Source organism: Biomphalaria glabrata, chromosome 9 (assembly GCF_947242115.1).
Source record: "Biomphalaria glabrata chromosome 9, xgBioGlab47.1, whole genome shotgun sequence".
In the NCBI taxonomy this organism is placed as follows: Eukaryota; Metazoa; Mollusca; class Gastropoda; family Planorbidae; genus Biomphalaria; species Biomphalaria glabrata.
In genome coordinates, this window is record NC_074719.1 from 45,341,968 (window position 1) to 45,353,598 (window position 11,631).

Sequence of the window (11,631 nt, forward strand, 5' to 3'; positions counted from 1 at the left end):
ATCCCAAACTATTGAAACCATCGGTAGCTGAAAATGAAGAGACATTAGGCCGCCTACTCAAAGAACGACATATGAAAAGCAAAGTGAAATACGATGCAAAAGCAAGACTACCTAAAGATTACTCTGTCGGAGAGAAAGTGAGAGTTCGTCTAAGACAAACATGGCAGAAAGCAGTTGTTGTTAAAAAACATTCATCACCAGATCTTACATCATAAAGACAAATGAAGGAAAAACCTACAAAAGAAATCAACGCTTTTTGAACAAGAGCTACGAAGAAGACATCTCTAGGTACTATGATACCGATGAAGACAATGAACAGCGAACAAACGAAACAGTTATAGACCAACGTCTAGAGAACTTGTTGTGCCGGTCAAGACAACCAGAAGTGGTCGAGTTGTCAAAATTCCTTGTAAATATCAGTCTTAAGAACTTTAAATAAAAGGATGGATGTGATAATAGCTTCAAAAGGTAGGATGTGTTAATATTATAAGATATTACGTCATTGTTTGTTGTTTATGTTTTGTGCGAAAGCAAAAGGATTTGACGGAAATAAAAAAGGATAGTCTTCTGTGTCTATTTTGAAAAACACAGTCTCCGTTATTATTATCATTATTATTAATTAATCTCTAGAGTAGGCCTATGTTAATGTTAATATCTCTCTGTGACAACAGCACACTTGACCCGGATAGACTTGTAGGTTATATCATAGTTCACTTACGCTACAACCCCACCCCCACCCACCCAGAATAGCAAAACCAACTCTGTTTAATCAAATGGTTTGAAGATAATAAACAATGTTGTAGCAGGTCTTTAAATGCATAGGCCTACAATTATGTGTTATTAAATCATAAGCATACAGGAAACTCTGAGGAAACCCCCTAGATTTAGATTATATAGGTCTGTCTAGTTTAAAAAAACAACAATATTTCTAACTGCTACTAACTGATACAATCTGCCACGTCCTAAAACCTCGAATAGGCGAAGTCTCTATTTGCATTGATTCTGAAGTCTATACCTAAACATAGATTTCTAAATTTTGTTGATTTCTTCGTTTCGAATTGTGAAATCTTACTTTGAAGACACGGCACTTAAACGAGGATAAAGAAATAGACTAAAGATAATAGTTTTAAAACTAACTATCTAGATCTAAATGAAATATGGCTAAATCCAAGTAATTTGCTGGTGACGATGCGGATGTACAGATGACAGAGTCGTTTGTGTTTGACTCTGAGCTGAGTCGAGCCTAACCGCCCTAAGCTAAGCCTAAATACTAAATGCTTTTTTTTTTTTGTCTTAAACAACCACCAAGAATCAAAGCTAGAGTAAGTCTCAAGAGCTAATCTAGACAGACTCTCTATATATAAATAAATAATATTTAATTCCCTTATTTTTGGGCATAAAAAATGTACAAAGCTGAAATTATTATAATTATATCACTATAATGTCTATAACTATAACTATAGACTTAACTTTAGCTATAGATTATAGATAGTATAGTCTATACTCATAGTAATATTTACTAATATAGAATAGATCTAGTATATATATCAGAATCAGAGTATATGACATCAAATCAATCAGACTTATCAGATGGCATTTTGATGGCAAGTTCTTTTTAAAATGATTTATGATTGAGTCCTTCAATTTTATTCTTGAACAATCAACAAAGAAGTAATTTTTACAAAGTAGTCTTAACTTTTATTAGTAAAAAAAACATATATACAGATTTCTTCAGTCACCAACTCTCACTACTAATTTCTAACTAGTTATTTAAAGTTATTACTAGTCACTAGATTTAACTACAATACACAGCTTTTTATAAATAATACATTTTTTTCTAAATGTTCATTAGCATATTATTCATTCAATTAACAAAAGACACAAACAACATTCTTATTGTTCTTGCTAAAAGTGTCTCAGATGGGACCACCTATACAGGGCCGCGTAGGCATAGTCCACCCACCAGCTTCCTCCAGGTGACTCGGTTCTAGGTGAGTCTCTCAACTGTCCCCACATCTTGTACAAATGCCAGGGATCTGTTTTCGAATCATGGCGCTGTGTATTCCTGGACCTTTCTCTTTCCTTAGGTGTTCCAGATAACTTGTCCTGTAATGTTGTATGCAGGCTTGCAAGGGGTGTGACCTAAACATCTCCAATATCTCTGAAGGATATCTTACATTATTGGGCTCCGGCTTTTTTCTTTGCCGCAGTTCCTCATTCAAGATCTTGTCTGGCCAGCGAACCTTGTAACTGCCATATGTACACTCTAAAGTTATAAGTTATTTACATTTTTTTCAAATTTTCTTACATTTGAGGCTTCTTCAGAATAAAAAAATATTTAGATTTCCAAGTTTTAATTATTTTATTAAATTCAGCTAGCTTTTCATTAGAAATTGGAGACAAATTTTTTTTCATCTTGTATCTTTATTATATACAAATAAATTAAGCATTAAAAATTTTTTTCAACAGTTATATTACAAGTTGAAACATGGGACAAGCTACAAGTGCTCAAAACTTATCAGGAATGGCAGCTCAGGGAAATTCTGTTTCAGCTGCTCAGAAAAAAGATGATGGAGTCACATGGTGGTGTAAAATCCTGGCAACAACATGTTGCATAGTCGCAGGCATAAGTAGGTGTTATGAAAAATTTGTAAATTTAAAAGTATTCTCATTATCAGGCCGGCCGCCATGTATCTATTTAAGTTTGTAGAGGAAGATTCTAGTTGTTGGTTTTAGTTTTAAATAAATAGATCTACATTTCTGTTCATTTTGTGTTTGTATTAATTAAACTTCAAGTTAATGATATTTAGTATTCTTATTTTCAGTGTCTTCTTTTTCTTTTCTAAGACAAAGAGTGCATTGTTGATCCTTATTGGAAATTTGTTTATGGTTACAAGGACTCAATAAAATCACATTCGAGCAAGAATCAAATATCTCATTATGACACTTTCTTCTGTGACTATCTTTCTTATCAATGTATATATGACAATCGAATCTTACTTTTTTCTCATCAACAGCTGCCATGATCACTGGGCTTTTTCGTATAATAACATTTACACCAATCTGTTTAGTGGCCGGCATCCTGCTCATGTAAGTTGTCAACTTGGTTTTACATTGTCTGAATATTTGCTTGTCATTAATCTTCTTGGCACAATTTTGAGTTCATTGTGTGTCACTTTTCAGGTTGCTTGGTTTTGGAATAATACTTCTAGAGGCACCTTGTTGCTGTCAGTTTCTTGAATTCATTCAACCCATCAGTAGATTTAGTCAGAGAAGGTCATACTGGCAAAAAGCCATAGCATATTCATTGTAAGTAGTTGTTTTTGTTTTTTAAAACTTTGGCTACTCACATTTTAACGCAATATTCATAATTCTTTCTGGGGGAATGATTAGATTTTTAAATTTTTGTTTATTAAAAAAATGTTGATTTACAGTTATGTTTAAGAATTTTAAAGTAAGTTTTTCTTTTTAAATAAAATTCTGCTATTTGAAGACTCGTGTGAGTTAAGTTTCTGCTGTATGTTGACCTGTGACTCATAGACTGTAACTTTCATTCCTGATCTTTCTTATCTTTACAAAAATACTTTCAGAGATAAACTAAAAGGAGAAGCCCAAAATCAGGGATGATTTTATGGTTCATATAACTTTTTTTTTTTTTAAATTCTCTTTGGGATTGAGGGATTAGAAAATTACTTATGGAGAGCTTTGACCATTGGCTGATATATTTTTATTTTTTTTGTGTGGCTGCCTGGTCATGTTATTTGTCATCCTGATGTTATCACGATGGTTCTGGTTTCAAACCATCCCCTGGCATCCTTGCAGGTTGTCTGAGCTAGGGTGTTATACATTTCAATTTTGAAGGAAACATGTTTTCTGGTCAGTGTTTCAGTTGGTCTTGGCGATATGTTTTGTTAAAATATGAATAACTATTTTAAAAAAATACTTTTAGTACAATTTGGGTCTTAAAATATTGCCTTGATTTAGTCTAAATTTAGTTCTAAATTGACTTTTCCATATTGGTTAAGTTTTTATTTTAAAATTCCATTATCCAAAATAAACATTTATTTTGGTTGTATAAATATCCATTTGTATTATCTAAAAAGGGCATGCTATACCAAATTCTAAATTCTATACCAAATATAACATTTTCTGATAACAAGAAAAAAAATTATTAAAGTTTAATCAGAACAGGGTAGTGAAATACTTAAGATCAAAATGAATAACTCTATCTGAATATGGAAAATAGTTAAGGAGAAAAAGAGTTAAAATTTACCTTTGACTTTGTGCATTTCTGATTTTTGATATAACATTTTCATTTTCTTGTTGTTTTTTTGTTGTCTCTGTTGAACAGACCAGCCTTCATTCCTCCCATAATGTGTTTCTCTGTGACCACAATGTGTGGAGGAGCACTGCTGGTAGCCTCAGGAGTCATCTATGGTCTGATTGCACTGGGAAAAAAGTAAGTCTGTTTCACTTCATTCAGATTGTTTAGCAGAGTACACAGTTACAGTCAATAAAGTCTAATTGCCAGTCACAACAAATATAAAATAATTGAATAATTCTTTAAGCATGTTTAAAGCAAAATGCAAATAAGTTTGTGCATATGAGTGTTTCTCCAGTACTGGTGCCAAAAAGTGTCACATTATGCTAAAAATTAAAGTTGAAGTTTTTGGTTTCATTTCAACTGTATTCACTTCTTCAACCAGTTCACTTTAAGAATTTATCAATAGAAAATGAATTGCAAGATGTAGATTTTGACAGCAGTGTCTATTCAAGGGGTACCCCCTTTTGCGTCACAGGTGCATCACCGGGACACCACTTGATAATTTAACAACTACCAATTGATAAATTCATTGTATTTTAGCATAATATAACTGTCTTTATTGATATTAGTCTTTAGATACTGAAATTTATGCTTTTGCATAGAAAAAGTGGATTTGAGCTCAATTCAAAATTTGGGACACCGTAGCACCTGTGACACTACAAGTTAAAGTTTTTTTAAAAGATATTCTGTGAGAATATAGAAATTATTTTATTTTTGCACTAAAGTGATCCATTAGACTTGTTATTAAGTTCACTATTCTAGTCATAAAGTACCCATTTGTAAAAATGCTGCTTTAATTTCACAAAATGTCGCGGGTGCTTCATGGGACACCATTTTTTAAAATAATGTTTATAAGTTTATATTTTTGTCTTATCTGTGCACAAGTGAATGATCATTATTATTTTTAATTATTGACAAATATATATTTTATATCTTTTGTTAGTTTTAACACACAGAAAAAGATTTGAAAAAAAAAAGAAAGAAAAGAAAACACATAAAACTGTACACAAATTTTATTTGACAAATTCAGAAATCAAAACATTCCACTCTCAAACTATTGCCATTGGTATCAACATCACTTCAGTAACAATCATGTCTGCATACACTAACTGTATGTCCTGCACTTCTGGATATATATTTATATATTTCTTTAATTTCTGTGCCTTTTTAAAAAATTATTTCTGCGCTGATCATCCAGGGCTTCTATCACAACTCCTGTTAGAAAAAATTACCAGCAATGTTGAAAAGTTAATACTTCAATCTAAAACATACTTTGAACTTGTTTATTGAAATTAAAAGGTACACAGTGCAAAAAATTATACCTGGATAGAATATTTCCCCATACTTGACAATCACACAGCTATTTACAATGTACTTTTGATGAGTGAAGAAAATTGTTTGGGCCTGAAAAAACAACAACATGAGGCTAAAATAGTTAATTTCTAAAATGAGTCTAAAATTATTTAGCAAGGTATATTATTAAAAAACAACTTATACAATACAGGTAACATAAGATTCAATGAAAATGTTTAAAATGTTTATATGTAAAATCTCTTTACCTTTGAATTTGAGCATATGGGACTGACATCCAAAGAGTCTTCAAGATTTGACTGAGATTGCACTACTGAAGAAAAAGAAACAATTTCATTTAGAAATCAATTACGTAATTTTAAAATGAATAATGTTTTTTTCTCAGATAATTGTAAAGTGCTATTTAAAAATAAATAAATACAAGTACTTACCATTTTGTTTCTGAAGTTTGAACACCTTCCAAGAGCCACATATTTCATCATGCAGGCACTGACTGCCATATGAATTTCTGTATGGATAGCAGAAACAGCTTCTATTTCTGTAAGCAATAGTGTTAGGTGTAATACCTCTCACTAGGTCATTAAAAGATCCTTCTTTATTTACTGGTCGCCACTTTGATACCTTTTGCAGTGTACCATCACTCTGAACATACTCATCCGTCATCTTTGACCACATACTATACTCCACTCTGCTAATTCATCTGTGCAATTTTTTAAAGGCTCAATACTTGTTAATTAAATCCACACCACAGTTGCTACATGATCTTTCAATGCACTGCAGCTTATGAAAACAATTGGCATTAGTTCTTGGGCATAGAGTTAAGTCAAGTGATGAAGCTGGATTTATTAATGTCAGCTCTGTGTCCTTTTTTGATCAGAAATTTATTAATGCCCTCTATATAAAGAAAAATCTTCAAACACAACTCACATAAGCAAGACTGCATCTTATGTTAAGTAGCTTTTGCATGAAACGTTTTCCTGTTTGAGCACTAACAGATGATTGAGAGGGATCAGTTCCCTCTACTGTAAAAAATGAATATTGTTTCCAAGGCATTTTGTGCAATGCAATCACGTCATTTTTTTTCTTGCAATTTGTTCTGATTTGCACTTGGACATAAAACTTCTTGACCAAATGTTAGAAATGAGTAGCACAACCTCTGAGTTTGTTGTACTTACTAAGGATACTGCAGAGTACTTGTCTATGAGCACTAGACATTTGACTTTTTTTTTGCTGGTGGAGTGTAGTTAGGTTTTGATACTTTCTTTAATGTTGTTTAGAAGGATGAGCTTTCTTCTCTCAGGTAGGCGCAGAAAGCGTATGTCATGGACAGCTTTTACTTTTTCTTGGGGAGCATATTTGTGTGAGACCATCAAAAACTGCAGCATATTTCTTGGGTGACCTAGGCAATTTCATCAAAGCCCTTGAAACAGCCATTCTTTTTGCCACTGGAGTCCTGAATCCAGTACCTAGTGATTCACCAACCTCTGCTGAGATGACATTAAGTGGACTATTAGCTTGCTGTTTTCTTTCTTTGCGTTTTCTGTTTATCCAAGCTTTTTCATGTGGGCTTAACTAGGCCCTGTATGCAGCTTTTCTCAACCTTTCCTTTTCTCTCTGCTCTAAAACAGCAACACGTGTTAGAGACTCAGGCTTTGATGCTTGTAAATTTAGAGTCTTTCTTGGCTTGTAGACGCCTTGAAACTCTAACAGATACTCCATTACTGAAATCTGTAATTTATAAAAAATGTATAAGTATCTAAATAAATAGATCTATTATATATAATATAGGCCTACTAATAAATTTCATAAACATATAATATATTATATATTGGTGCATTATTTAAATCTAGTCTAGTAATGCCCATAATTGCTTGATAGGGATAGACTCAATCAATAGTATAGGACTAGTACTGTTAATTATATTAACTTAAGTTATAATCATTCAGTGGTAGACTGAAAGAACTGAATACAATATAATTGAATATACTGTATAAACAATACAATGGAAATTAAGTGCAGGTTAAACCAAACTTTGTTTTAGATACTATCTACATTTTAATATAGAATAGGTCTATAATATAGATCTAGTCTCTAGATATTTTTCTAGATACTGGTCAATTTAAAGAAAAATATATTATTAAATCTAAAATTAGATTCTAAATCTAGTCATAAATGATCTAGTCTAGAGTCACTAGTCTAGATTCATAAAAGATCTAATGATTTCTAATCTAATAATCTAGTTTAGATCTAAATCTAGATATTGAATTAGATCTAGACTGACTAGACTATTCTACTCTACTCTAGGTCTAGATCAAGACTCAAGAGTAAATCTAGCTATAATATTTATGAATTACATAATTAGATCTAGATCTAGGTCTAGATCTAGAGTAAATCTAGATAATGAATTACATAATTAGATCTAGATCTAGAGTAAATCTAGATTTAGGTCTAGAGGTCTAATCAGTCTAGATTTCTAGATCTAGAGTTAAGCTCTTTAAAGTTTTAAAGACAAGTGTCCGAGATGCGCCTCAAACGAAAGATCTAATAGTTCTAAATCTTATTTACAGTAATAAGTAAATTTTAATTATTTAATATTTCTTAAACAGTACCGCTTTATTTCTTTTAGATGTAGCTAATATTATCTGACACTGTAAAATCTTTAACAAACTATCACTAAAATCTATTTGGACTTAACAGACGCAAACTAGGACACCATGGCATTTGTAAACAAACGGAGTAGTGTCCACTGAAACGCCCCAAACGATGTAAAGTAAAATTACAAAAAATATAAAATAAAAGATGTCAAAAAATGTTCATTTAAAATGATTAATTATGAAAATAGTTTATTACATATATTAAAATCATTTAATCTTAATTAAAACTTCCATGAATACAGAAAACGTAACAAATCCTGAACTCGCATTAGACGCTACATGTGACGCCATAATTTATGCATGGAAAACACCAGCACGGGGTCCCAAGGAGCGCCTCAACGCCTAATCCAATTTACTTCTCAAAATAAAAACAAATTAATTATTTTAAATCGCTACACACGTCTACTATTACATCAACATAATTGTTTTAGAAATATAAACTTTTTGTTTAGTAACAGGCTTTAAAATTGATTAACTTTACGATTTAAGACTAAATTGTGTTCAAGACGCTTCACGTGACGTCATGATTGAATGGTTAAATTTAGTAACCTCGTAATAAAAAAAGCACTTCGATTTGGATATTGCAATCAAACTTATTTGTAATAAGCTTAAATTTCAGTAGAATAATGAAATATCTACGTACCTGATGGGTTGTTGATTCACAAAAGATCACAAAAAACAGATTAAATGAGGTTTTTGTGCAAGATTGCCGGCGATTGATCGTGTCGACGCTTGAGGCGCATCAATGGTTTATTGTGGGACACGCTATTGTTTACGTACTCCTGTTAATTACTACGCCAGTATTTCCAGCGGAAACGGCACTTCTTTTGTTCTACACAATACCTGTGATGCTCAAAAGAACTCTCATTCATAAAAAGTAGTGTTGTGGGAAAAATAATCCCATTCTTAACACACGCAGCACAGGCGCTTCATCTGGGACACCTCGACCTATTTTAAGCTCGTTATGCATGTTTAGAAAGCTTTTAACAAAAAAAATACTTTAAAAGAAATCTTTAATGCTTGTTGTAACAGAAATGCAATGTTGAGCATATTATTTATTTCTTGTTTACAATTCATAGAGGATTGTAATTCCGTATAAAGTGGGACACATCGCGATGCGCCTCAAACGCCTTTTTGTGGCCGTGTTTAATCAATATTTTAATAACCTTGAGAAAAACTAAATAATGACATTGAAATATGAGGATCTTGTTAACATATTCCAACAAAGATGGAAGTTTTATGCCCCTTGGTTTTAGTACGATATTAATTCAATCATACCATGGTGTTCCGTGTTACATCAAAAGCTGCCATTTTGGGTAGTAATTTCACACATTTTTTACAATTTCAATATTTCCCTAGCACCTTATGAGCTCAAAATATCAAAATTTATAGATTAACCATTTCTTAATGCAATGTAATGCAAATTGTCACATTTGAATAACAATCTTATGAAATACGGACTTTTTAGTGAACCAACACCTAGTTGTAACCAGTACTGGAGAAACACTCATATATAAGTGGCTGGATTCAAACTCAGCACCATTGTTCTAAGCTTTGATTCCAATGCAGAACATGTAATGTTATCTGTAGCCTTGATGTTCTGTTTTGATTCCTAGGCAGAACATGTAATGGTATCTGTAAGCTTGATGTTCTAAGCTTTGATTCCAAGCTATTAAATCATTTAGTCATCATCACACTTTTATATTTTGTTGGTCACTCAGAGTTTCCATAGTACTTTGTTATTGTACTTCCCTGACCTACAGGTCTTCAAAAATGTACAAACTTGATTTTGTTGCATATGTTGATCAAATTACAGTAGCCTTGCTTGTAATGGCACTAAATTTAAGTTCCTTAGTTGCTAAAAGATTTTCTCTATGTAACGTTTAAAACAAACAAACAATGTTCTTTAGTATTGTATATATTCAGGGTCATTTGAAATCCTATATTGAAAATTTCAAACTTCTTTATCATTCAATCTCTGAATTTTCAGTGTATTTTTTTTTTTCCTGTCTTCTTTTCCATTGGTCAAACTCACCCTTTCCTATGAAAAAATTTTGCTTTTATATAGCATTCATGTCCTGCTTTCAAATGTGTAAACTATTATGGTTTTTATGTCTATGCATACTTTATTTACAAATCAGAAAACTGCTGTAGAAAAGGATAAAGATCTAGTTTAATGACCCTTGGTGTTTGTATGTTCTGACATCAGTTATTTCATAGTTGTTGTTTTTTTCTTGAATACAGGGCCGACAGAGAGACCATGATGTCCAGAGCAAGGGGAGACGATGTTGAGCTGAATGAGACACTCATCACGAATGAAGTCACACCCATGCCAGCTAATCCTTAGTGAATAGAATCTCATTAGTACCTAATCAATTGGCTTATATCTCTGTATCCATGTAGAGTCTGGTTAGTTTTTTGTCTGTGCAAAATTATCAGTAAGTAGAGAGTCTCAGGTTGTATCCGACACAAGCTCAAGTCATAAAAGTTGTAATTCGTGACCCAAGTAGTTATAGAATATTTTTTTACCAGCTTTTTTATTCGGTGGTGAACATTACATAAGGCTTCACTTTTTTTTCATGACTTTTGTATGGGTATTATAGTAAAACAACTTGCGAGCATCCCAAATGGATTGACTAACTACAAGGAGGCTTGAGTTTGAATCCCCATGTGGACCAGGAGGTTTTAGCTCAGATTAGTGTTTGTCGTGTGCCCAATGGCAGTAGAGAAACCTTTTCCAAGATACCCCTCCCCCCCCCCCCCCCCCCCCCCCACAACAAAAGAGATTGAATAAGAGTGCACTGTGCATGCTACAGGACATCAAACTCGCACTATACAAAAGTAATAGTAAGAAGAAAAGGATGTGAGCCTGAAGTATTTTATATGGTTATGAAGGACCATCAGTGACTTACATTTTGTACGCATCTAGTGCAGATAAGTGTATACTTAAGATAAATGCTCTAGAGATATTGATCATATTTGAATCAACTAAGTCAATCACTTGTGAATAATGAATATAGTTGGCCTTCATTCGTAGAGCACTACATCATCTGACTGTTGAGAGATAGAAATGAAATTATTTAGTTGGTTTTTTTTAGTGTTGTGATTAAATATTAATACTTGTAAAATTCATAACAAAAATTTTTAATAATTTGTTGGAGAGTTTTATTTTGCATGACAAGAATTGTACTTTTTCTAATCAAATGTATTTTACCAGTAAAGATCAAATTTACACTTCTACTGGGATAAAACTACATTTTTTTTTTGTTTCTTGTCATATGCCCTCTTAAGCTAGGTACCCACAATATTAGATTATCATAGAGTATTTGGGTGGGCGGGGTT

At 32.4% G+C, this 11,631-nt stretch overlaps 2 protein-coding genes across 4 annotated transcripts; one reads left to right on the plus strand and one right to left on the minus strand.

Moving 5' to 3' along the window:
- Window positions 1–951: 951 nt before the first annotated feature.
- LOC106068446 (calcium channel flower homolog) lies at window positions 952–11,038 on the plus strand. Its single transcript, XM_013227807.2, has 6 exons — window positions 952–1,322; window positions 2,470–2,630; window positions 3,018–3,090; window positions 3,184–3,309; window positions 4,352–4,459; window positions 10,534–11,038. Exons 2-6 carry the CDS (start codon window positions 2,489–2,491, stop codon window positions 10,634–10,636), a joined length of 552 nt encoding a protein of 183 aa, XP_013083261.1. The 5' UTR covers window positions 952–1,322; window positions 2,470–2,488; the 3' UTR covers window positions 10,637–11,038.
- Window positions 5,323–9,801, minus strand: LOC129928036 (uncharacterized). 3 transcript variants are annotated; one of them, XM_056039988.1, is made up of 4 exons: window positions 6,067–7,920; window positions 5,884–5,948; window positions 5,647–5,728; window positions 5,323–5,539 (listed from the first exon to the last, which is right to left on the minus strand). In XM_056039988.1, the coding sequence occupies exons 1-4, from the start codon at window positions 6,308–6,310 to the stop codon at window positions 5,475–5,477; spliced, it is 456 nt and encodes a 151-aa protein (XP_055895963.1). In that variant the 5' UTR covers window positions 6,311–7,920; the 3' UTR covers window positions 5,323–5,474. The 3 variants fall into 3 exon arrangements, 2 of the variants coding, with proteins under 2 accessions (XP_055895963.1, XP_055895962.1); XR_008779627.1 differs by lacking the exon at window positions 5,323–5,539 and adding an exon at window positions 8,486–9,801 and having other exon boundaries at window positions 5,546–5,728; window positions 6,067–7,363; XM_056039987.1 differs by lacking the exon at window positions 5,323–5,539 and adding an exon at window positions 8,933–9,793 and having other exon boundaries at window positions 5,546–5,728; window positions 6,067–7,363.
- Window positions 11,039–11,631: the final 593 nt, after the last annotated feature.